This window comes from Empidonax traillii, unplaced genomic scaffold (assembly GCF_003031625.1).
Source record: "Empidonax traillii isolate 1590-97213 ecotype Southwest subspecies unplaced genomic scaffold, ASM303162v1 scaffold74:size2480735, whole genome shotgun sequence".
Classification (NCBI taxonomy): domain Eukaryota; kingdom Metazoa; phylum Chordata; class Aves; order Passeriformes; family Tyrannidae; genus Empidonax; species Empidonax traillii.
The window spans coordinates 2,049,694-2,075,721 of NW_020955267.1; the positions used below are offsets into that span (position 1 = coordinate 2,049,694).

Consider the following 26,028-nt stretch of genomic DNA (forward strand, 5'->3'; position numbering starts at 1 on the left):
AGAAAAGCTAAGTAATTTGTATACCAAAAAGAAAAAAAGAAAAATGCCCCTAATAGTGCAGCTCAGTTGCTACAGAGAAGGCACCCTCAGGCAGTGAGAACTTCTAAAAGCAAAGGCTTTGGTGTCTTAGAAAACAGTCCCCAGGACTGCGCACCAGGACCTGAAGAGTAGAGTGCCAGAGAGCAACAGATGTGTGCAGCAATAGGGGATGGCAGAGAGAGGCAAGGAATTGCAGACATGGGAGTGCTCATTAGGGATGTGCAAGTCTCCTCCACACACTCACCTGATTGGCTACGTTGCAGCAATAAATTTGCAGCTCACTTTTGTCTGCAAAGGAAAATCATACTCCTGGAGCTGCTAGAAGTTATGGAGTGTTTCCTGCTGTAGGAAATAACAGCAGGACGTGGATGTTCAAAAAGCTGGGAGCAGTGTCTTCCACAGGAACTTCTTGATGAGGCTGAGTGGCCACAAGGTGACTTGTGCTGGCACTGGTGAAATACTGCAAAGAAGCAGAAACCATAGGCCTTGAAGGCTCAGAGCAGTCTGTCCCTGGGAACCATGCAAGGGTGGCTTTATAGCAAAATGGAAACTAATCCAGACTAGTGAGTCTGGGATAGACCTTCTGCTGGAATACTCTTGTGGGCTTCTCATCACCCTTGCTGGGGAAAGTAGGGAGATAAAAGCAGATAAAGAAAGTTACTAAAAAAATGAAACTCCTTCCACATGAGCACGGATTGCAAGGAACACAATGTGACAGTTTACAGGGAAGATACATGGGGAAGGGATATGAATTAGACAGAACTATAACTTTTGTAGGAAAAACTATATATTTCAAAGTCTAAGCCAATGCCTAACTGACAAAGATAAGAAGGAAATTCCTTTCTGGAGAGGTTATTCCACAACTGTCCAACATAAAGATTATTTAACTTAAAGATCTAGCACTGTTAGAGACAAGCTCTCGCACAGCATTTGTCAGCCCCAGTATCTAATCAGTCCCATTTTTTTAAATGGGAAGCCTGGGGATCAATCGGCCCATCAGCGTATGTCCACTAGAGCACTGTCTGACCACTGTGGTGTTGACTGCTCAGGCCTCAGCCCTGCCACCAGCCCAGACACAGCTGCTTTGTCTCAGTGACGTGGGGGCAGTTTACCATCCTCTCACTCTTACTGCCTGTGTGATTTTTCTCTTCACTTTCCAGACCAATTCTGCAAAATGACTGAAAGTAATGGGTTTTTTTTAAGAAAAATCAGACTAGAAACTCTACCCTAATCAGACTAGAAACCAGAGGTAGGGTTACATGAAAGGAACAGTTAAGTCAGAACTGAATTGTGGCCACTGGGGACGGTGTGACATGGAGCCAGAGGTGGCCGAAGGGCAGCTACATCTTTACTTGCATCACCACCATCCTCTCCTGCAGGGTGAAGCTCTTTCTTGCTGCAGATAGGTATTGTAACTATTGTACTTTGAGTTAACGTGAGTTTGAATGTGTAAGTCCTAGGTCATGTCCTTCAGTGAATGTTTTCAGAACTGGCCATCAGGATTGCATACTAATACTGAAGACAACTATGAGGAAAAAGGGAAGCAGATTCATGAAGGTTTGTGTGATTTAAGTGGATGGGCAACAGATGAAAAGCATTATTTGCTGCAGCAAATGTTAGATGGCAAGTGTGGGAGAAAGGAGCAGGTCTGAGGAATCCCACTTAGGCAGAACCACAGCACAGCTTCTTGAGCCTCAGTGGATGAGGGGATCATTAACCCTGTCAGCCTGCACAGAGGGGCAATGCCAGAGAGAATTTTGCATGTAGAACATGAGTTCTTTATGTTTCCCAGGTGTCTCCTGTGTGCATGTTGTGCTAGTCAGCCCTCAGGAGGTTGCAGAAAGGAGGTGAACTGGGGTGGTTAGCATTGTGATTAGACTTAGAATATTACCTAATTTAAAGCATGTTAAACTGTGCTTGGACATGCAACAGAAATGTTTAGGTCTAGTATATCATTGGCTTTCTTAGCTAAGAATGTCCCAGAGAGGTTATCAGAGCTCATCTCCACTACTGGTGGCATTAGGAAGGTGCAGAGAGCAAGCAAAGGACTATCATTGCTGGGGTCTTAAATATGCTCTCAGTGCATTTGAACATGGCACATTAAATGTTGAGGACCCTCAGGAGCCTTGTCAGTGCTCTGGCTCTCATCACAGTGCCACGGACAGTGCTTAACAGGAAGAGTGATGCTGAGAAACCTGGCAAGAGGGACCAGTACTGACTCTGCCTTCCCTGCCCACCTTCAGAAGGCACAGGCCTGCTCCAGGCAGCATCCACTCCTCCTGTGAGAGGGCCACCAGCCAATCCAGAAGAGAGGGGTGAGAAGAACCAGGATGGTTGTCCTTTGGTGTCCTGGCCTATGCCTGAATCCAGCTGATGAGCTGCACAGTTCATCCATGTAGAGAAGGCAGAGGTGAAAAGCAGTCACTTTTCCCAAGGACTGAGAGCAACTCCTTTACAGTCAAACTCTGCTGGTGCAGCTCTGTTTTGCTCTATAGTTCAGGCTGTTCCTGATAACTTTCTGTCCCCGTGTTGTATTGCAGGGGTTGTGTTTCCGCATCCATGAGCCTTCACCTTCCACACACTTTATTTTGGACAAAAATATGCAAATTATCCCTCTCATCTGAAGAGAAAGCCATCTGCCAAGCAGCAAGGTATTGGCAGCCTTTTTATGTTCTGTGCAGTGGCACTTCTTTTTTTCTCAACAGCTCCTGTCTCCATTGCAAATGCTGCCACTCACACTTGGTTAATTTGTCTTTGTCAGCAAGCAGCAAAACTGACTGGCTCTAGTAGGGCCAGACGTGTTTATCTGACCACTGCATCTTTTAGCAAGCAGCCTGTTGTTGGTGACTTTTCTGTTCACTTTTACCCACTGAAGACAAAAATTCCTAATGAATTGTTACTCCTCTTGTGGCCAAAATGAAACTATCTGAAAAGTAAACATGTTTGGTGTTTACATGAGGCAAAACCCAGCTCAGGAAAGGAACAGTTCAAGCACAGGCGGCTGCAAAAACGAGGAAAATTCCCTTGTGAGACAAGAGTTCCCAAGTCAAGAAAAAATGATGCAAGCTTGTCCCTTTAAACATGTGCGTAAGCACTGTCCCAAACAAGGATTGCTTCCCTGGAACTAGCTCTTCAACAGTTAAGTTAAACAACTCCCATTTAGGACTAACTTGGATTATTATAATAAGGGAGACTCAGCTGCCCCCAGGACCTGCAGTGGGGGAGCAGGGAAGGAAAGAAATTGTAGGCTGAAGGGCTCTCCTCGTCAGTCCACAACCTTCTTCAGCAAGTGTTGAAATCAGTGCACTGCAAACATGCTGTGAGTGCTGGTCATATGCAGACTGGTAGGTGTGGGGTTCCTGCTCCCATCCTGTGGGGGCTGGCTGGGAGGGAAGGGGCCAGTACTCAAGGCTGAGGCAGTAGATGTCTGTGTTGCAATGAGATCTCTCAGCTCTGCACACTAGAGAAAGGGAAATGAAAAAGGGGAAAACAGTGGAAGACAGAGCAGGGAGAGCTCTCTTTCTTCCAACCCCCCGGCAGAGAAGGGGAAATGGCACTTTCCCATCTTCCCCAGGGCAGGGAAGGGCTGCAGGAGGAACCATGTGCTGGACTGGACCTTGCTTAGCCAGGTCATCCACCTCTTCTGGAATCCCCCCAGTTTGCCCTCTCCCTTCCCTCAGGATGCAGCAGTTGTGAGGGAGCTGCCATGCCCTGAAGGCAGCTTTTCTGATTTGCTAGAGAGAGATATTATTTGTCAACCACACTGGGATACCTGCAGCTTAAGGCCCTAGAAAAGTCTGTCCTATCTGATGTAGGAAGGTGAAGGAATGCATATGGAAAAAATATATATCAGCTCATATTTCTCCCTTCCCCCCAAGATGAGGTGCCAAGATTAAATAAATACTGGGGTTATATGCAAAGGTGTATAAAAAGTATTCTGCCTCTATGAAAACGAAAATAATGAAAGAACAACAGAATGAGAAGAGTAGGAATGAAGATACGTGTGCAGTGTTCTGACAAGCCAGGCTGTTACATATTTCTGTGGGACAACTTGGGCAGATTATATCCTATATTGAATGCAGCAGTTCTGGTGCCCTGTTCCTGCACAGTCCCAGCTCTCCACAACTGAATTCTCTTTCTCTTGCTGAGATACAGATAAAGAGGACAAGGCCGGAAGTAGTGATGCTGAGACCCTGTGGATGATGAATAGTGTGAATGGTCAGTTGTGAAAAAAAATGAAATTGGCAAATGCTGAATAGAAACAACGACTGAAAAGCTGGGGGAAGGAAAACAAGGTAGGGTAGATGGTGCCTCTTTGTATAGCTGGGCTGGTCAGAGAGGCGGCACTATTGCTTAGCTGGGTAGTACTGCTCAGTCTGGCTGGTTTGCTGACTTCTCTTGGGATATTTTCTTTCTAAAGAAAAATGAGCATTTCTATGCTGAAAGGGTTTAGAACAGCCCTGGAGCATCTAGAACCTATGGCAGGTTCTAGATGGTCTTGTAGTTTTTCCCAGGCGCAGGACCGAGAAGCGGGGACTCCGCACAGAGCGGGCTGGCTCGGGCACGGCTGTGGCGGCACCGGGTCCTGGCGTGCGCGGGGTGCGGGGGAGGCGCGGGGAGGAAAGTGTGGAGGGGCGCAAATAGGAGCGGGGGCAAGGTGCGCACCCTGTCGGGCGGTGCGAGGTGCCGGGGCGCCGTGGTGAAGAGGGGTCCAGGGATGCCAGACCGTGCTGGGGATGCCGCCTGCAAGAGCACTGGGGTGCCGAGGGGTGGCGGGTGCGGAGTCCCGGGGTGCAGGATGCGGAGATGCCGGGCCGCGAGGTGCGGGACGCCGCGCCATGGGGTGCGGGCTGCGGGCTGCCGAGGTACGGGATGTCGGGGTGTCCCGGCTGGTCCCACCCCTGCGCGGCGCTCCCCGCCCCGCGGCCCCGCTCCTCCGCCCTCCCTGACGTGTGGCGCTGGCAGCCCGGCCGGTTCCGCATTCCCGACCCCTCCCCGCAGCCCAGGGGCCGCTATATAACCGGGGCTGATGCAACCCACCCCGCCGCCTGCCACAGCCTGCGGGAGGCGCGCACCGGGGCGGCGGGGGGCGGCGGCGGGCCAAGGCGCCCCGGCGGCTGCCGGCACCGACATCGGCACCCGGCGGGGCCCGGGGGTCGGGGCAGCGCCTCGCAGCCGGGCGGCGGAGGCGGCGAGGCTGAGACCGCAGCCCGCGCCCGGCCCCTGTGGCCGGGCCCCGCGGGCACTCCGGCAGCCGGGTCCCCCTGCACGGTGGGTGTGAGCGCGGCCGGGGGGCTCGCCGGGTGGGCCGGGATTGCGGCCAGGGGCGGGCGGCGGCGCGGGGCTCCGCGGGGGTGGCGGACAGTGGCGGCCGCGGAGGCTGGGGCGGAGGGCAGCCGCAGGAGCATCCCGGCATCTCGCGGCAGCGGGCAGGGTTCTGCCCTCCGGGCGGTCGGGCGCACCGCGGAGATGCGCGGAGACGCGCGGAGACCCTTCGCGGCGGTGGGCACAGCCGCATGGGCGGCTCAGAGCAGCGCTGCTGCCCCCGCACTGATCAGCTGCGGGGCGGCCTCCCCTCGCTGTCGGGCGCCCGCCTCGCCTCCGCTTCACCTGCCGGCCGGGCGCGCAGGTGAGGGGCGCGGACTCCCCGCGGCCGCCGGTCCGTGCCGGGGAGGCGGGTTGTCGCTGAGCCGTGCCCCCAGCCCGCGGGGCCCCGGGAAGGAAAGGGGCCCTAGAGGTGCCCCCACCGCGCGGTCCCAAGTCCGCTTTAGCAGTCAGGCATGGAGTTGAATGGAAGTTGCATTCTTTTGCACGGTCTGCTCCAGGAGGCACTTTTCTTTTTCCATGGAAGGGAAATAGGTTTGAGAGCAAATTGGGGGAAAGGGAGAAATACCAAGGGAGCAAGAGCCACATTATGTTTCCATTTTCCTTTAATGAAGGCCCTGTGGAGGTGTATTTGAAAACACAGGGTCTCCTATGCCTTCAAGGAGGGTGAGAACACTCTGCTGGCTGGTTCCAGAGCCATATGCAGCGTATGGTGGCCAATGAAACGGGGCCTGGCTCGTTCTCTTGCTTGTCTTGGCAGCCTGCTCCATGGCTTGCATTACCAGCCCTGGAACACAACCACTGCCAAACTGTGAGTGTGTGTGTGTGTTTGGACTCCGAGAGCTCAGCAGAAACAAATGCTTCTGCAGCTCAGACCAGGATTTTTTAGCTAGTTTTGAGAAAATTTGCATGAAAAACTCTATCTGGAGGCTCTTACCAGAGTCTGCACTGGGAATTTGTTGGTGAATGCTTGTGTGGGGGCATCTGGGAATGCCAGTCATTGGAGTTCAGATTCTTAGTATGACTCCTAGTGACTGAAAAAAGCAAAAATCTACCCATCTGGGGGCTGAGTGTGTGGGTGCAGGAGCTGCTATCCATACCATCCCTGTGTCATGCAGCAATTGGTTATTCCTGGGGTCTGGGGGATTAACAAAATCTGCTGAGTTAGTGTGCAGGTTGCTGCCTCTGTCTCTTCGCTGAGACACCTACGGATGCTTTTCCTGCATTTTCACAGTTGAGCATTTCCCTCCTTATAGGATGCAAAGGTCTTTGTGCTCTGTTCCTTGCCAAGGAAGAGTAAATACTCCCTCACACCCCTTGTCTCCTCTTGCCTTCTCCTTCAGCTAGGCTGCTCAAGCACAGGCAGTGTTGAGCATCTGCTTTGTGATCTCCTTCTCTGTGCTAGCGTTTGCTACTTCAGCTGCATTGCCTGGGCCAGGTACTTGGCAGCATGCAGTGTCTTGAGTGTGAAGCTGTTAAGAGGCTTGTTTTCACTGCAGTGGGCTTTTTGTGGTGGGCCTGGCCCCAAGAGCGAAGGAGGCAGAGCCATGGTGAGTAGCAGGGACTCCTTGCCAGCATGTGTGTGTCCTGCAGTACCAGTGCAGCAAGGAAGGGCACAGCAAACCTGATGCCATCTGGTTTTGGTTGCATTTCTCAGTTGCTTGGACTGTCCAAAGTATCACTCCAAACATCACTGGCTATTTTAACCGGCAGCCAGGGAGCTGAAAGTCCATATGGGCCTCTCAGCTGAGCAGAGCTGTTGCAAACTAGCTAGAGCTGGTCTTTATATGGATTAGAGGTCTTTGTGGATGACCCTGGAATTCAGGGCATAATTTTGAAGAGTTTGTAGAGGGTGGTCTTTCATCTCTGATGCCATCCTTGTTCCCTGAGGGCAGAGCTCTGTGCTGGAGTAGGGCTGACTTCTTGAAGCAGATTCTAACCCTGACCACATGTGGTTATGGGAGGTCCTGGGGAATTTCAACAAGTAAATTGTTAACCTCAGTGTCTGAGCTGCAGCCTTTCCCAGACCAGGATATTCCTTCCTCCTCAAATCTCTTTGACCTGTTTCAGGTAGAAATACGTTAGCTTTTACCTTTCTGCTCCATACTGCCATCCTATGGTGGTGCAACCCCAAATAATTAATTGCAATCTCAATTGATTGAGATAATGTGATAATCAATGGCATTTTTTTTTCAGTAATTGCAGTAGAGGAGCCTTGCTATGGTAGGTGCTATACGCAACTCTGTTGTCACAGGTTGCTTGCAAGTCAATCGCTGCATTGCAGTGGTTGGAGCAGCAAAACTAGAGCTTTTTACTACCTGATGAAGATATGGAGGAAAATGCTCAGGGAGAAAGAAGGACTGAGCTGACTCTTTTCTAATGGCAAAGGAGGGTCATTTCTAAAGCTGAGGACTAGAGAACCACCATCCCCCTTCCTCATAACAAAGGGTAAGAAGGCAAAGCATTAGACAGGCAGCTGTGGGGTCCTAATGGTGGTACTCAGCTGGATGGGGGGGCTGCAAAACAGCATTTCTGCCAAAGAGAGGCTGTCTGCTCTGGGCTGCCCCATGAGAACAGTGTAGGGAGCTGTGAGCTTCCCCAATAGAGGAGAGGAGGAAGGGCAGCAAGACTCTCTCTGCATTCCTGTTTTTAGAAAGCTTTTCATAGCTTTCTGTCTGTGAATGACTTGGATGTTCCTCCTGCCAGCTAGATGTGCAGGACTGAGCCAGAATGTTCCCACTCATGAAATGGGTTTAGAATTCCATCTCCTGAGGTACAGTTCTTCACAGCTCCTTCCTCTTGTTAGCATTGTGGGCTCTCTTTAGTATTTAGAACTGGGGGTTGAGACGTTACATGAACGGGTGTTCATGAACACTGCAACCTTTCTCCCACCACATCAGGTTGCCTGTGGGAGAAAAGGAACAGCAAGAGCGGCAGCCAGAAGTGTCTGTGGGAAGGGCACAGATGCATCTTTGGCCCTGCAAATCCAGAACGTGGATTGTAGGAGCTGTCTCTCCCTCTTGGGATGGAAGTGGAGTGTGGAGGTAGTGAGGTAACTACAGTGTCTAGCATACTGAGGTGGTGTGCTCCACCCTGGTCCAGTTGATAGGCTGTGCAATCATCGCGCCTTTAACTGGCCTTTAAATAAAGGGCAATTTTCCTGATGGCATTAAACACTCAATAATGTTAGGTCCTTGGTAAAGGGAGAGCACGCATTTTTATCCCAGCAGGTGTCACTACAGCTCTTCAGTATGCTACAGGTGGTGGGTTCCTTGGCATCAACTGGTTCAGCAAATGAATGAATACTCAGTGGCTGTTGGTGAAGTTCATGTTTACCAGCACTACTGCCTGGGTATCTAAAAAGACTGGCTACCCCCAAAGGGCTTGTCTGCTGTTATGTTCTGATGGTTGGCAAATAACTCTGACAGTGAGCAATGTGCCCCTTGGCATTGGCACTTCAAGTTACTGCTTTTAACAGTGCAGTACAGAAGAAACTAGACAGAAGAGAGATGACCTGCTGTAAGGTGCTACTCAACTAGATGCATCTAGAGCAGATAGCAGCGGTGTGGGAATGGGAGAGTATCACATTTTAGACAACAGAGGAAAGCTATAATTGCATGGCAAGGTACTGGTGGCACTAGGAATATGGAGTCTTTCTTCCTTCAACTTGGTTGTGCTGAACTTCGTGCTCACTGGGAGCTGAACCTTGAGATGGAAGAGGGTCTGTAGGCTACAGTGCCACTCAACACCCTGCAGTCTCCTCAGACAGAAGAGTCCAGATAGAACAAAGCAAGTGGCTCAGTGATTCAGAGAAGGAGTTGTATCCAGCTGCCCTGTCCTTGTTTAGGAAGTTACATTGTTGGGGCATGAGAAGTTGGGTATGTCGGGAAAGGGCTTTCCTATAAATCATCCTTCTGCTAACAGGAGGAACTAGAAAGATGCAATGTATGACACACAGGCTGAGTTAATTTGATAGCCAGGAGTTAAAAAAAGTTTAAAAATGGCAATAAAGCTGTAGTAGAATCCAAGGAACCAGAAGTTGCTTCTCATGGATAGTAGCACTGCTTCTGATCTCCACAGCAGAATTGTTATTGCCTACTGGTGAGGAGCATATGAAAGGCCAGTTGCTGTGGCTTAAATGCTCCAAGATGGTACATACAAAGGGTGATAGTGTATCAGGTGCTAACACACTGATGAAGAGATCAGTGATTGCTTGTATGGTTGCTTGCAGACTTTGGCAGTGTTCTGTGTGGCAGCTGACAAGTAATAGCAGGCGCTCAGGTTGAGCCTGGAGTGAAAGAATAGCAGGCAAGCATGGCCTTGGTTCTGCAGGCAGCACGGAGAAGGGCTGGTAGGACAGACTATGCCTTGGTGCAGTGCTTAACATGGGGAAAAGAGAAACATGCTGGTATATACAGAGTGTCAAGAGTCTGCTGGCTGGCAATATTAGGTGCTAGACTGGTTCTCTGAGCATCAGAAGGGTACTTGGATCAACCACTGCAGATGTCAGCACATGTAAAATAGCTTATGTTGTAAGAAACTGTGATTTTATTGTAAACAGCAAAATTGAAAATAAGGTTGCCCTCAAGTCTTGGCCAAGGAAGTTGACACCAGAGATAACACAGTAGTGGCAGTTTAAATTGAAAAGTGACTGTCAGAGCCTGCTTTAGGATGTCATAGTCCTCTCTACAGGATGATGCTGTTGATGCAACTGTAGCACTCGCATTAGGTTTGTACAGAAACAAACAGCACCTCTGGATATGCGAGGATGCATGGGATGGTCCTGGGGGAACAGTGGATATGAACTGAGGCAGTCTCTGCACAAGGAAATGAATGTAGGATTTCAATACAGGTAGGCACTCCTGTGCCAGTTTTAGTCTGTGGATAAGAATAGCAGTGAGGGGGTGGCAGGAGGGGTGTGCATACAGGCTAACAACGAGAGTACAAGTCCTTAGGGATACTGCGTTACGTGAATTATGCCTACGCATGTTAGATTTATGCCGTAACTGCTGTGCAAACATCAGCTTCTTAAAAAAAAGAACAAACCAAACCAACAATAAAAACCAAACAAAGAGTCCCTGAAAAAGCAGCAGCAACAAAATCAGGATGGGAAGAAAAAAATAAAAAAAAAACCCAAACCCACAGAAAAGCACCCAAGCATATGAAGCCTAGAACTGCAGGAGAAAGAATAGGACGCCGTGTGGGGACAGTGTCACTGAGAAAGCTGAGCAACTGTATGGGACAGTACTAACTTCATAAAACTTCTTCCCTCTAAGTTGTGGGCTCCAGAAGATAACAGACTCCAGCATTAGGAGAAAAAGTAAGTAATGTGTGCTGCTTTTAAGAAATATTATATCAGTCTGTGTCACAGACTGCTGACCATAAGGACAAAACTGGGGCACAGAAACAATTGACACTGGTGGAAAAGATGCAGCAAAACCAAGGTGAACAAAGAAAGCTGTACTGTTGTCAGCTTTTTGGGGATGAGACTGCTGATAAAATGACTGAGTTGACAGAGACCTCAAGAAGAATAGTGCCAAAGCAAGGATGCAAAAGTTACTGCAATAATTAGGACGGTTTACAGACATTTCGGCAAAAGGTCAAGTCTTGTGTTACAGCATTTTAACCAGAACAAAGGGAGTGCAGAGTCCAGGCTAAGGATATACAAACTGAATTTTGACCCATGAAATCAAGTGTTAACCAGATTTTTGCTGCAAAGATAGTTGCTGAAGAGAGCATTGAATGAGGTACAATGCTCGTCATTAAACTGAGGTTGTAAGAAAGGTTTTTCTGTCTCCTAATTCACTCTGGAGCTTCTTGATGAATATCACTGGAGCAGAAGGTATAGCTACGGCAAATGTAAACTTAAGCAGCTGGTGTCATGCAGATCCCAGGGTTAAATGTAAAACTGCACGTTCTCTTTCCCCTTACTGTTTTGCTGTTGGCTTCATTATGTGAAAAAGCATAGCTGATACAATGCAGGAATTGTGTGGTTCAGCTGTAGGACATCAGAAAACTAGGTTTTGCTGGAGACATGACATTTCCAAGCTCATGTAAGGAAACTGAAAGGCTGCCTGGCATTGAGGAAAAAAGGCTGTGTTATTAATCAGTTCTGAAAAGAAAAAAAATCTAATAATCCCAGCTAAAGCACTGTTAGAAAGTGAAGGAATACAGAGTTGAATTGGTTCATGTGCCTTAGAAATGACAAACACTGCAAGGGAGTATCTAGAAAGGAATTAGGAATTGGCAAGGTACCAGCCATATTCACCCCGTCCAGCAAGATGAGGTATTGAAAAACTGGAATTTAAAGGTTAAACTCAGATCTTGAACTTCCAAGTTATTTCTGTCCTACCAGGTGAATGTGGTAGAAATATGCTGGAGCATCTATAGGTAGGCATGTCCCTGTCTGCCAGGGTAACAGCCTCAGGAAGAAGACTGAAGTATTAAATGGAATTCCATGCCCTGGATTTTTTACATGATCAAAGTACAACTTCTTACCTCTAGGACTAACCAGAAAAAAATGTGAAAGTATCTGGGTCTTGGGATGAAAAGAAAGCTTACTTACATGAGGAAGAGGAGTGAAACAAGGGAGTCCCTCCAGTCATCAGGGAGTAACAGTGCCTGGAGCTGAGGGCCATCAAGAACTGGGCAGGATGACCTGTTACTGCACCCCTGCTCTGCAGAGAGGGATGACATCTCTCTTTGTTCCTTTCTTATTTCTGTGGTTGTAACCCTGCTGGGAATGGTGTTACATTCCTCTCCAAGGACTTGTCTCCTGGCAGTTCTCAATGTGCTTCTGAGCTTCTTGAATCCCTGAGCAAGATCTTGTTTGTAGGATTCACTTTTTCCACCTAGTTCTCAGCTCATCTTAGTGCATGAGTATATGTTCTTCCAGGTGACTTCTGGCACTTTTCTTTGATCAGCTTTAGATTCAGGTTACACTGATGCAGGTGTGATGTGGGCTTCAGCAGTGCAGTCCCTGGATCCAGGATACATTTTTAGAGCATCCTGGATACTGGGCCAGCTCCTTCACTCTGACCTGTCCCATATGTTACACTGGTACAGAGGCTATTTCAAGGCATATTAAGCTACCAGATCAAAGACATAGAAGGAAAAGATGTGCCAGAGAAAACTGTTTCCTCAAATAGCCAGTTGTCCCCAGGGAGCTGCCTCAGGCTCAGGAGTGCAGGGAAGAGGATACTCAGTGGCCAGGTTGTGCCACAGTCTGGAAAACAGATTTCTCCTTGCTCTTTATTTCATAAATTGAAGTGACTCTGCATTCAGTCTGGCTGAGGACCTGGACTGTCCAGCCTGGGTGCTGTCAGCTTCATGTTGTGATGACAGTTCAGCACAGCATTGCCAACCCGTCAATGAGGTGATTGTCTTGCTCTGCTCTGCACTGGTGCAGCCTCACTGTGAGTCCTGTGGGCAGTTTTGAGCACCACAACATAAAAAAAGACATTAAGCTATTAGAGAGCATCCAAAGGAGGGCCAAAAGGATGGTAAAGGGCCTTGAGGGGAAGTCTTATGAGGAGCAGCTGAGGTCAATTGGTTTGTTCAGCCTGGAGAAGAAGAGATGGGAGATCCCGTTGCAGTCTACAACTTCCTCACAAGGGGAAGCAGAGGGGTAGACACTGATCTCTTTACTCTTGTGACCAGTGATAGGACTCTAGGAAATGGCATGAAGCTGAGGGTTTAAGTTAGATATTAGGAAAAGGTTCTTCACTTAGAGGGTGGTTTGGTATTGCAATAGGCTTCCCAGGAAAGTGGTCACAGCACTGAGCTTGCCAGAGTTCAAGAAGTGTTTGGACAATGCTCTTGGGCACATGGTGTGACTCTCGGATTGTCCTGTGCAGGGCTGGGAGTTGGACTCTATGATCCTAGTGGGTACCTTCCAACTCAGCATATTCTGTGAATAAATTAAAACTAGGTCCCCCAAGTCCAGAATGGATTTCATTATCCAGTGCTGGGCTCAAGTCAATTCGCAGCCTGAAGCCTCGCAAAGGGTGGGTCAGGGCCTCAGATCAGTCTGTGCCATGGCAGCTCTTGTGGTATTTGCAGGATAAAGACTTCAAATGATTCTTTTTAGTTTAATTTTATTTTTTAAATTTTTAATTGAACTCAGGCTGTTCAGACTGGGTCTGGACATCTATGGGATTGCTGGTGAGGGGCGTGCAGCAGCTGGCCCAGGGTGTGTTGCTATTGGCAGGTGTCTTCCTCAGTGCCACAGCACATCGCCTTGATGGCAGCATCTGGGAAATGGCTAGCTCTGCAGTGTGTGCAGCTATCCCAAAATGGTAGACTGCATTTAATGCCACAACAGCTGTGTCCTGTGGTGTCCTGGGAAGAGTCTCTGGGGTTGCTTCTCCTTTGCCATGCCACCTCACTGACCTGGTGCTTTCCTGCTGGAGAGAGGCAGTCTCTGAGGAACATGGTAGGGACTCAGGCACAGTCCCCAAATAACTTGCTGTCTGGAGGGCAACCTAAGGGTATGATGGTGCTGGTTTCTGGACACGTGAAGCATCTTAGTCATGTGTAGGCCTGAAAGGAAGGGGGAGGCAGGTAGTGTGCAGCTTCAGAGCCCTGCTGCACCGGGCATCTCCAGACAGTGTACAAGGCAACCACTGCTGATGTGGAATTAAAGCTGTCTGGTTTAGATATCACTGTGGAAGAATGAACACTTTGGATCAGTTTATGTCCTTGAAATCTCAAGGAGTTGACCTATAGTCTTTTCTGAGATCAAGTATCATTACCAAGTATTTTCTCTTTCTTTTCTGTCACCAAATGGGCAGGAGTCCACTTCATCAAGTAGTATCATTTCACTTCAGAAGTTACTTGTCTCTCTTTCTTGTCTTTTCCTTTTCACGCTTTAATGACCTTGTGCAGATCACAGTCCCTGGGCCCAGCTTCCTCTCCTTACAGCAGTGCTCCTGGCACTGCTGAGCACTGGCTTGCTCTCCCCTTTCTGGTCTCCTAAAGGGTGACTGGATTCCTGCTTGACACTTCATGATCTCTATCTTGCTGCATTTGCCTTTCCATGCTCAAGTCCCATCCATCACAACTGAGCCAGTTCTGCCAGGGGACATCTCATGCTGACACCTGAACCTCTTTGGTGGCAGGTTAGGCTGTATGACAGCTCACAGCTCATTGCAGCTTGTCGGCACTCTGCTGCAAATCCTCCTGTCTGTACAGGACATGCTAGAAGCTGTGGAGCTTCCATTAGCCTCTATGCCCTTGATTAACATGTATGCTTGTCTTCCCTTCTGCTGCTTATCTCCTGTTCCTTCGCACTAACAAATATGTTATATAATCTTCTGGGTAAAGAGATGTGCCAATGCCAAGAAATCCTTAACTTCTCTGTTTGTCATGAATAACCCTGTTCAGCCTGCCCCCACTGACCCCACTTGTGCAGGGGGTCTGGACCAGGTGATCTCCAGAAGTTGCTCCCAACCTCAGCTGTTCTGACTCTGTGACCCAGCAGTCCTATCTCACAAGCAGCTTCATTCAGGTTTTCAGTCTGGTACTCACATAGATTTGTCACTCCAGGATGGCAAGTGCCAAGCAACTGGGGCTGCTGGCTTGGCAATGTGTGTGTGTGTGTCTGCTTAGCACAACTATACTGCCTGGACCAAAAGTCTGCATCATCTGTAACCTGGCCTCTTGGCAGCTGAGAGTGGATGCTTTGGAAAGAGCAGGGCAAGTGAATGTTATCCTTCCATTTAATACACCTTCTCATTCTGGCAGTTATTGCTATGAGAGCTTCCATGAGTTTCCCCAACTGTTCCTTAACTCCTGCCTTGTGACTAGCTCTTGTGATTTCAGGAAGCTGCACAGTGGTTGGGTTTTTAGCCTTTTTATCTCTCCTTTAGCCTGTTTATCTCTCCTGACATTGCTAGTCCTCATCCCTGCTGTGTCAGTACCTCCTGCACTGGAGCAGCGTGGCGTGGATGTCTGTGTGCTGGGACTGGTCTGACTGGGCGGAGCAAGGAGAGCAGTGCACACACACTGGGAGATATGGTTGAGCTGAGGAAGGGTGGGAAATGGTTGCTGTGCAGACAGAAGTTGATTCCGCATGTTATAAATAGGTGACTTGTAAGTGTCCCAGGCCAGTTACACAGCAGGGATGTACTTGTGCTGCAGCCAATAACCATCTGCTCCCATTGCTTTTGGACTGATGTAACAGCTCCAGCTCTGTGAGCTTCCCATTTTAGGTGTAGTTTTATTTCTTTATTTCTTTGCTGCTTGTTCTTCATATTTCTTGATAACTCCCTTTTTTCTGCCCATAAGTGACATGCCAAAGTTTGTCCTGGTCCTATTCTCACTTACACTGCAAATTTTGTTTTTCTTTTGTGACAGGAGAAGTCTTTTCACCTTGCTCCCTTTCCCCTCCAGCCTTTGCTTCCTCATGTCTATGCTGGAAGATGTTTGTACAGTGGCAGATTTTTCTCTTGCATTTTTATCTGTGGTCTTTGTGTGCTGTGTCAGCCCTGACCAGATGTGCCAAAACCAGTAGTCTGTGGGATCATCACTGTCACTGCAGCCAGCTCTTGTTCTTCTGGTGCTTTGTCTCTTAGGCCTCTTCCCTTCCTGATCTATATCCTAGTAGCCTATTCTTCCTAGCAGGATTAATAGTTAGGTTTCTGTCATGCAGGTTTTGCTTAGTCTCTGCCTTTTCCATCCCTGGGGAAGGATGTCTGCCTTCCTTGGTTCTCACTCCATTAGGTGATGGGACTATAGAATGAATTTGTCTTGTGCTGTGTCATGAGGCTGGGTTGTAATGGGATGTCTCACTCTGCCTCCAGCCTACGAAGCTGCTTCCCCTGCTATGATGCCAGGGCAGATCCCCGACCCGTCCCTGACGGCTGGCGCACTGCCTGGGCTCGGCCCCTTGACAGGACTGCCTGGCACAGCCCTGACTGCTGAGGAGCTGAAGTGCGCTGATATCCGCAATATCGGGGCCATGATCTCACCGCTCCACTTCCTGGAGGTGAAGCTTGGGAAGAGACCCCAGCCTGTGAAAAGTGAGGTGAGTCTTGTGGGGACTGCTGGCTGCAGGTGACCTTGCAGGGTTGTCTGCACTTGACTGGGTTTCCCTCTTGCCTGTGCTTCTCTGTCCTACCAGGGTGGCCAGCAGTGTGTTTTATAAGCACGTCACGCTGCCTGTTTGATGTGCGTGTGGTTGATAGCTGCTCCCGTACCTGCCTCTTCCACCTGCCTGAACTTTTGTCCCTGCAGCACTGGCTGGCAGTGGTGGCCTCATTGTCCCAGACCTGATTGGTCCCATGCAGCCATTGGCAGCCAGCTGAACTCAAATCCTGCCTGTGGAGTGGGGTCTGGTGCAGCTGTCATGTCCCTAGGTTGGGGCACGCACCCAAAGGATGAGTCGCACAAACTGTCACCTGTGCCAGTCAGGGCCTTGGTGCTTCTGGCATTGGTGTTGCCTCTCCGGTGGGGATGAGGTGCATGGGCCAGTGGTGCAAAGTGGCAGCAGTGACTCAGTCTGTGCTGCAGGCACTGCTGGCTGGGAGCTGTCCCTGCCCGCCTGCTCGGAGTAGGCCCTTGCCTCACCTCATGTTTCCTGGCATGGGGAAGGTGGGTGACTTCTGCTTGGTACCACAGGCTGGCACATCAGAATCAGGCTGAAGGGACTAGGTAGACAGTCGCACAGTGTTTTCCTTGCATGGTTGTCCCATGTGTTGGTTGTCCAGTCTTTGACTCTTTTGACTCTGGCTGTACAGGTGGTGAGTGTTTGCACCTCCCACTGCCTGCAGATGGAGCTGATAACCCACCAGTCCAGAGGTCCCACGTTGGTGAGGATGGTGGGTGCTCTCAGAAGGTCCAATAAACAGCCCTTCTGAACAGTGCATTTGCTTGTATGTGAGGTTACCTCGGATGATGCCGTGGGAGGATGGGGTGATGTGTGTTCTCTGGAAACAGAAGCAAGGAGGTGCTAGATGATGTGAAAAGCTGCCTGTGATGAGCTGTGAGCTGAAGGGGGTAAAATAGCAGTTCCAGGGAGCAACCCACTCTCCAAATGGTGCTGACACTTGATTTAGCCCAACTCTTTTGGCAGAAGAGCAGCAGCCAGGCTGACCTGTGGGGAGGGTCCCCATTCTTTCCCCCTAGCCTCTTGATGTGGACTCCTGTGAGGAGAACTGGTACAATGGAGTCCATCTGATCATCTTGCACAGGAGCTCTGTGCCCAAGGGAGGGTCCAGTCAGCTTGTGTAGCCTGGAGATCACATGAGGAAGGACTGGGCAGCCCTGCAATGGAAGGAGCGGGGCTAGGATGCCGTGGGAGGACACTGTAAGGGCCTGGGGGATAGTGATGGCTTTGGTCCCTCCATGGACAAAGCAGTCATGGATTTGCAGCTGAAGCCAAATTCTCTTGCAAGCTCTTGGCCTGGGTATCCTGCAGCAAATGGGACTGTAATGCCCACCTTGCTTCATGGACTGGGGGAGAAAGGAGTCCGTGGCTATGCTGTTTTTCTGGGCCCAGCTCCTTTCCTGGGGCATCTCAGGCACCTCTGAGCTGGCCCTGCAACAGCTGCTTTTGCTTTTTGTGGGCACGGGTATGTGATCTCACTGGCATCTGCTTAACAGGGACAGGGTAGTTCTGCCCCACAGCAGGTACTGAATGTGCTGAGTGTCCTCTGAGCCAATTTTTAAGACACCATGTGGAGGAAAGATAAGAGGAAATCCACTGACAGGCCCTGCATGACTGCCTTCCCCGTAGGTGGTTCCTCCCCTACATGGCCTGTGAATCTGAGGAGCTGAAGACAGCAAATGGAGCTGCCCTTGGCAAGGCTTTGCAGCAAAAGCCTGAGGGAGATGAAGCAGTAGCTGCTTATCCCATGAGTAGCCAAGAAGCTGCCCACACATAATTTTGCAATGCAGCCTGCAGCTGCTTTCCTCTTGCAGGGAGCCGGAGCCCAGGAGCACTGGGTACTGGCATGGCATGCTTTATGTGATGCCTGGGAGGGCAGGCTGCTCCCTGTGAGTTTGGGCACAGGCAGCTCACTCTGTTCTGCTGGGGGCACCAGCATCTCCTGGCATTGGGGTGTTTGTGCCTGGGAGTGCACACAAAACCCCCACAGTGGGTATTGGGTGCTGGCTTCCCCACAGGGTGATGGACAGCCTCACTGGGTAAGCTGCTGTCTTCTTGGGGTAGCTGTAGAGAGGTACTGCTGGGCTCCTCCATCACTGCAACCTTCCTGGGATGCTTCCTCTGGGGCAGAGCCCTGCCTCTCAGGTGGATGATCACCTCGGTCTCTGAGGCTGCTGACTGAAGCAATTCAGGAGGCATACCCACACCACCCACAGGGATGCCCTGGAGATCAACTGCTTAGACATAATATTTGCTGATATACCATCACTGGCCCTTGTGCATCTGAGTAGGGTCCTAACCCCCAGCACCAAGGCCATGTCACCTTTCTGAACTGAAATCAAGCAGAAGTAGATGGGGAAACCTGTTTTCTTGAAGAGAGCTTCTTTGCCCTGAGAAGTTGTGGATTCCCCATCCCTGGAAGTGTTCAAGACCAGGCTGTGTGGGGCTTTCAGCAACCTGCTCTACTGGAAGGTGTCCCTGCCCATGGCAAGGGGATTGGAATGAGATGATCTTTATGATCCCTCCCAACCCAAACCTTCCTGGTTCTATGAAGTTACAGGAGCTGTGGTCAAAAAGGAGAGCCAAGAGTCCAAGTGGCCGCTATCTGTGCTGAGCCAACTTCCTTGAGCATCTGCACTCGATCTTAAGGACACACCCCTCACAGCTAGGCCCTCTGCAGGATAGAGGAAAGCTGAAGGGGACAGGGACAGTCACTTATTCTGTGATTCCTGTTGAATGGAGCAACAGGGCATGGAAGTATGTCAGGCAGTTCCCAGGGCTTGTGCAATTGTTGTTTGGTCTTCCAGTTTGTTACAACACGAGATGTACTTTTTAGCAAAGTTTGGGGGTGTTTTTTGAGCTCTGCAGCTGTGAGCACATGTTCCCTCTCTGCACCCTCCCCATAATCCTTGAACTAAAAGGCCAAGAAGCTGTCTTAGGAGGAGATGGATGGTTGTTAAATGTGCAGAGGGGGATCGTGGCTACCCTGATGTCTACCTCCTCTTAAACTCTGTGAGGAAGTTTTTTAAGAGCTGGCAGCAGAGCATGGAGTTAGAGCCCTTCTGATAATTTCTGCTGTCACATGTCACATCTGAATTATGTGGTTACAGTGTGAGCTATCCATTTCTGACTGGACTTGGGGTATTAGTGCAGTTTCCGTCCTAGTTCTCCTAAGTGTGTTACAAGGTTCCCCATGACACTGCTTTGGCAAAGGAATGGTGGCAGCCTGGCATTATGGAAGTCTGAGCATAGCTTGGGCTGACTTTGCTTAATATTTTAGCTGAGGCTAAAATATTAAGCAAACTTTGGTATAATACTTGGGAAGTAAGGTAGAGAAGATACAAAATCTGTTAGTGCTATAAAACTTGGACATTGCCTTCTAAAGCATGCCACGTGCTGCATATCTGATACGCAGCTTATTTGAGGTACCCCCTCACCTTAACTTTGCTGAGTCCATGTTTTATCCTGTCCTTGCACATCACATTGAGATGTTTTGCTTAGTGGGTTTTGGACTTGGTGAATGTTAGCACTGTGCACAGTTCACTGTGGATGATGGCACCTGCAGCTTTCATTACCAGCAGGAACTTGGTGCACCTACATGTGGGTAGATCTGGAGGACATCAGGTATCAGTCAGTAGGAGTGAGGCAGTTCCGTCTGACATCTCAAGTTTCAGAGTCCCAAGTGTGGATGAAGGCACCGAGGACCTTTTCGTCTCTATCCATGCTACAAAGTGTAACCTGGGTGCTGACTTCACAGGGCTTTCCAGAACTCAGATTTTTCTTGAAGGAGCTAGTTTGGGTTCTTGGATGTAAGCATGCCACAGACCATTTACACAGGCTTTGTAGGAAATATCCCTAAATATTCTGATTATGGGTTTCCAACCCATAGGGCTTATTGGCCTGGCCTGTGTGGTTTGTGTCAGAGAGCATATGGTGAACAGTGCAGGCACTGCTGTGTCCTGCTTCTTTACAGGGTCTGCAGGACCTGTCCCCACTTTACCATGGTTGCCCTGTGACTCAGCCAGCACTGAAGCTGCAGCAGACGGTCCCAGGCATTGGAGTGGGGGGAACAGCCAGGCCCAGCTGGCAGATCTTTCAGGTTTTTCTGCCTCCAACCCTTGGCTGCTTGTGTGATGCTTTAAATGACTGCTCACAGACCTGTGCCTATAGATGTCTGTGTGATAAATAGTGACCATCTTAGTGGGAAGGACTCTATTCTCCTTTGCCCTTTCTCAGGCAGGGAGAAGCCCTGTGAAGGGTTGTCTGTCCTCTGCTAGCCAGGCCCTCAGCTGTGGATGCTGCGCTGGTCTCCCTCTCTGTGTCCCCACGAAGTGGAGTTAGAGGCTGTAGCAGCAGCACACCTGGTTCCTGGTGAGGATTAGATCGTGTCACTGGAGGCCAATGACATGGGTGGCTGCCATCTTGCCCTGCCACCGGTGGGGCTGCCAGGGGCTCACCCCTACCTTCTGCCCCAACCCACACCTGCTAGCTCTGACCTGGGTTTCTCTGTCTCATTGCAGCTGGATGAGGAAGAGGAGAGGAGGAAAAGACGCAGGGAGAAAAACAAAGTAGCAGCAGCACGATGTCGTAACAAGAAGAAGGAGAGGACGGAGTTCCTGCAGCGGGTGGGTGCTCCAATCTGTCCCAGGGTGCAGCAGGGACCTCCATAGAAAGGTGCTGCAGCTGTAGGCAACATTGCCTCCTGAACTGCCCCTCTGCCTCCCCTTGCTCCTGTGCCCCTTTCTGGGAAAATACAGGCCCCCACTTTTCATGAGGCTCTGAAGGTGGTGGCCATGTATATGCCAAGGCAGAGCATACCTGTGGTGCCAGGGCTGGAGAGGGCTGGAGGTGGGCTCTGGGCTTTTGGTGAGGGAGGGATGATAGTGTTCCTGCCTCAGTGCTGGAGCAGGAGCACCCATATGAGCATGGCACAGGATGGGCTGACATTAGGCTGGTCCCTTGCCTGAATTCCTGTTCAGAGCCAGATGCCCACTCACCCCTGACCCCAAGACAGAAAAACCATCACAGCACCTTGCTGTTTTTCTGCAAAGAGTGGTGAGACATGGGCAAATGACACCGTGGGGGACAAGGAGTCATTTCACAAGGGCAGGTCCTTGCAGGTGCCGGAGGTGAAAACCTAAACATAGGTTTGTTCCCCAGCACCCTTCCAGACCATGGAAGGCAGCCAGGCAGAGGTTTTGCTGTGGTGCAACAGAGACCTGCCCCAGGCAGTGGCTGCGTATTTCCCTGCAGTGGCACTAGATAGCACAAGGCAGCAGGGCTGGGAATGAACTGCCCGGAGGGACCTGGTGCCTTGGCAGGTCTTCAGTCCGCTCCCATGCTGCAGGGGCTGAGGGGCAGCACTGAGCAGAGGTGGCCTGATGCCTAAATTGTTTCTCCTCGTATCTTGTCCTGCTGGAGTAAAGTCACATGTGGTTGTGTTCCTGTCCTGCTAGGAGTCCGAGCGCCTAGAGCTCATGAATGCTGAGCTGAAGGCCCAGATAGAAGAGCTGAAACAGGAGAGGCAGCAGCTGATCCTGATGCTGAACCGGCACCGTCCCACCTGCATCGTGCGGACAGACAGCATCAAGACTCCCGAGAGTGAAGCCAACCCACTGCTGGAGCAGCTAGAGAAGAAGTGAAGGTGGCACTGGGCCAGGAGGAGGAGACAGTGGCGCAGGGTGTTCCAGGGTCTCTAATGTATGTACTGTATGAAGAACTGTGCACCCAGACCTGGCGCAGTGAGGACCCAATGGGCTTCCTTGGGAACTATGGACCAAATATGGGGACAGAGAAGATCAGGAACCTGCCAACCATGTACTCTGAGGCTGAACCTGGGAGCAGGGCTAGTGGCACCAGTGAGGGCAACCTCCCTGTGATACCTCATCACAACCCTCCAGCCTGCTCGCAGCCCTGGGGACTCACGATGCCACAGCATGTCCTGCAAGGACCACACACCCCGTGGGTAGCAGGGGCTGCAGGCAGAGGAGTGGCAGCTGCACGGTGCCCACCAGCACCCTGCCCAGAGGCTGCTGCTGCTCCTGGAGCATGCTCCAGCAGGAAACCCAAACCCAAGAACCACAAACACTTGATGCAGCCCCGTCTGGTGGGCAGGCCTGTCGGGGCTTGGTGGCGCAGGCGCCCCCCACAAGCACACTCAGTATAATGTTTACAGCCCAGCTGTCCGTGTCGGCCGTGCTTTTGAATGCACATTTTTACACTTTTTTAAAGTATTTTTTACAAAGTTTTTATACAGCAATCTCTATATGGATTTATATAATCACTAGATGTGATCCTATAGAAATGTATGTTATGATGGTCTGTTTGATACAAACACATATGCCACAGTTATCTCCATTCTGTCACTTGTCTGGTAGCATCCAGCTCCTTTCCTGGCATGCTGGGAAGGGGGTCCAAGCTGCCCTCTGCAGTGGTGTCGCTACCTTCTCCATCCATGTATGTCCTTCATAATATTCAGTTCTGTATCTCTCAGTAAATGTTACATTTGCCTATGCCCTCCTCCCGTAGCTCTGTTTGCGTCAGGCCACGGTGGGCTCTGGGTGGAGCTCGGCACTGTGGCAGCATGTGCTGGGGCTGAACATAGGGGGTGTGTTCCTGGCTGAGTGGTATGGTGGAGCAGGTCCCAGAGCTGTTTTTTATGATTGTCTGAGTTAGTACCTGTGGGCTGGGAAAATTCAGCCTAGAGGAGCTGGGAGCCTTGGAGGCAGCTCTGACTGTTGTCAAGCAATAAATAGCTCAGTAGCTCAGGCAGGCATGGCTTGCCAGCTGGAAAGGCCATCTCATCCTTACTCGGTCCTTCTTGTTTCAGTCCCAATTACAGCAGTCTGAACTCATTTCAGGGATAAGAAAGAGATGGGGGAGCTATCATGATGTCTTTGTGGTTGCGATCCCTTTATGCATGGAGGTGTAGAATAGTTCTTTTGGGTCTCTGCCAGGTCCTAGCTTTGCCCCTAACTGACATGCTGGGAAAGCTCCTAAAATCTTGCCTTGGGCTTTGGCCAGTGCTGAACACAGGGGTGTGGAGGTTGAGAAGATAATCAGCCAGGTGTGCTGCAGGTGCTAGAACTGAAAAATCAGCATCCCCATATGAGTAACCAAGCCCTTACACTATGGCTGTGTTCCTGACTCAATGGTATGAAGGCAGTGGTCTGGACTGGGGCAGACCCCAACTTCACATATGTGCACCACTGAGGGCTCTCAGAGGAGCAGTGGTGCACCCAGTCTTCTCCCAGTGTCCAACCCATTTCCATTGTGGATGAGGCTACTTTGATGCCAACTGCAAGTGAAAAGAAGCTTTCAGCATCTAGTACAGATGCGCACTCCAGCCAGGAGCACTGAAGCTGTTTAAGAAGATGAGTTTGACCTAAAGATGACAACAGCATATGAGGAGGTCTTCCTTGGGCATGACTACTTCTCTAGTGTGTGTTTCTCTCTGTAGCCTCCTTTCCTAATCCTTAACCTCTGGGGATATCTGACATTAGTCCTTTCTCTTCTTCATACTTTCTTCCTGGATTTCCCCTCCCATTCCATAACTTCTTTCTTTGAGAGCTTGCAAAATGCTGCCAGCTGCCTTATTTAGTGTGAAGCATGTTAGATCTGTTAGAGACAAGGTTTTTGCCCTGGGAGAACTTGTTGGCTGAGGTTCTCTAGAGGGATAAGCAAGGGCAGGACCTGAAACAAAGCTGGTGGAGAAAAACAGTGTCTGGCCTCGCTGCCACTGCCTGCTGTGCAGCCCTTGAAGCTGGGCAGCTGTCCATCTGCTTTTCCTTCTGCCCAGACCCTGGAGTAGGTGGCTCAGATGTGACCCATTCCTCAGCTGCTGTCAGGAGCCCATTGTCATTCTTTGAAAAAATGCGATACTTCTTATCAAGCTCTGCTGAAAGGACATAGAGCACTTGCTGGGCCTGCTTATCTCTTCAGGACTTTATTTCCCTCTGCAAAGTGTACATGGTAATGAATTTTCAGATTCCTGCAAGTATCACTTTCCTCTTTTGTGGTCAGCAGGTACTCCCTGTGGAATATCAGATCCAGCCACAGGCATCCTGTGTTTTTTGCTCACCTGGAGAGCTTGTCAGCTGTCACACCTTTCAGGAGCAGTGGCAGTGCTGTGGAGGCAGACAATGGCCTTTCTCTGGCAAATAGCCACACTGCAGTAAAAATGTCTGCTATGAAAACAGCTGGCTTAGATGAGAAACATAAAGTGCCCTTTGAAACCAAGCATGCTAGAAGCAGTGGCAAAGGCAGCAGCTGAAGAGGGATGGATCTGCATCGGATTAATGCTTAGCTATTCCAGCCAAGGCTTGGGCAGGAGCTATCTGAGTCCTGGCAATGCCCAGGGGTTAGAATGAGATGATCTTTGAGATCCCTTCTAACCCAAACCACTCCACGATTCTGTCCTCCAAACAACCTTCTGCTGCCTGCCCTTCTGCTGCAAACCAAGGGATTTGCCACTCAAAGTTTAGGGCATTTCTTTTCAGGAGACTTAGTTAGGATATAACCCATTGAAGTTAAAGTTTGAGCCCCTTCCCTTTTAAGCCAAAGCCTGTGAGTATTGAAGGGAAAAGGCTCCATCTCTGTGTAGTCCTGGGGGCTGCAAATCCCTCCTGATTCCTGTAGGAGACAGGCTACGTGATGTTCCTGAGTCTGGTAGCATGTGTCCTCTGGAAACCTAGCATCCACCTTAGAAGAGTTACAAGTTTTGCTGTGGGAGAGGCTGTCCTGCCGAATACATTGCAGGCTGGTGCATTTATAGTGGCATCTCCTGGGCCTCGGGAGGAGCAGCAGGCACATGCCAGGCACAGCCTATGTTGCTGTATGCCAGAACGTGCTTCCAAACCAAAATAGCAATGATTGTACCTGTGGCAGTGTCCTCCCACCTGGAAGGTACTGCGAGGGCTGCTAATGTGGATTTGCTTTGAAAAGCCAATGGGCACTTCTCAAAGGGCCGGAAGGCACCTCCTGGCCATTCTACACCACCATATCCAGTGCTAGGTGTGCTGTGGGCCACTAGTGGGTGGAGCTGATGGGTTCTCGTATGCCGACGGTGGTGCTGGAGCCGATAGCCCGATAGATGTGGGGTGCTGCCAGCCCCACGTTCCCGGTCCAGCCTGTCGTAGGGCTGCATCCCTCATGCTGATGGGCGCACACACACACACACACACACACGTAGATCCCTCTCGTGGGTGGCTGTGGTTGGCTGTAGGCAGAGCCGCAGTTGCTGGCCCTGGGCGCAGGAGGCCGGAGGACGGCAGCCGCTGCTGCCACACGGCTCTTGTCTCGCTCGCTGGCTGCTCCAGCCAGAGGCTCGCTCGTGCTCACGCAAACCTGCACACGAAGTGGCTGGAGACAGGCACGCAGGAGCCTGTCGGCGGGCGGGATGCTTCAGTGCCTGGGCACCGGGCAGGGACCGCGCGGCCGGTTCTTCTCCCTCTCCCTGTGCCCCGGTGCCGGCCGCTCTCGTGGCCTCTCCGTGTCCCGCTGGCGTGCGCTCCTCAGGCTGCCCCCGGCCCCGCCGCTCCCCCCTGCGCTCCGGCGGG

General features: G+C 50.5%; 1 protein-coding gene across 1 annotated transcript; it reads left to right on the forward strand.

Moving 5' to 3' along the window:
- The first annotated feature begins 5,281 nt into the window (after positions 1–5,281).
- On the forward strand, positions 5,282–25,905 carry JDP2 (Jun dimerization protein 2). Its single transcript, XM_027880800.1, has 4 exons — positions 5,282–5,310; positions 16,167–16,390; positions 20,992–21,096; positions 21,928–25,905. Exons 2-4 carry the CDS (start codon positions 16,190–16,192, stop codon positions 22,111–22,113), a joined length of 492 nt encoding a protein of 163 aa, XP_027736601.1. The 5' UTR covers positions 5,282–5,310; positions 16,167–16,189; the 3' UTR covers positions 22,114–25,905.
- The last annotated feature ends 123 nt before the right edge of the window (positions 25,906–26,028 follow it).

Coding starts and splice junctions, on each gene's coding strand:
- JDP2 (XM_027880800.1), top strand. CDS start 16,190: ATGATGCCAGGGCAGATCCCCGACCCGTCCCTGACGGCTGGCGCACTG. Junction 16,391..20,991: donor CCCAGCCTGTGAAAAGTGAG/GTGAGTCTTGTG, acceptor GTCTCATTGCAG/CTGGATGAGGAAGAGGAGAG. Junction 21,097..21,927: donor GGACGGAGTTCCTGCAGCGG/GTGGGTGCTCCA, acceptor CTGTCCTGCTAG/GAGTCCGAGCGCCTAGAGCT.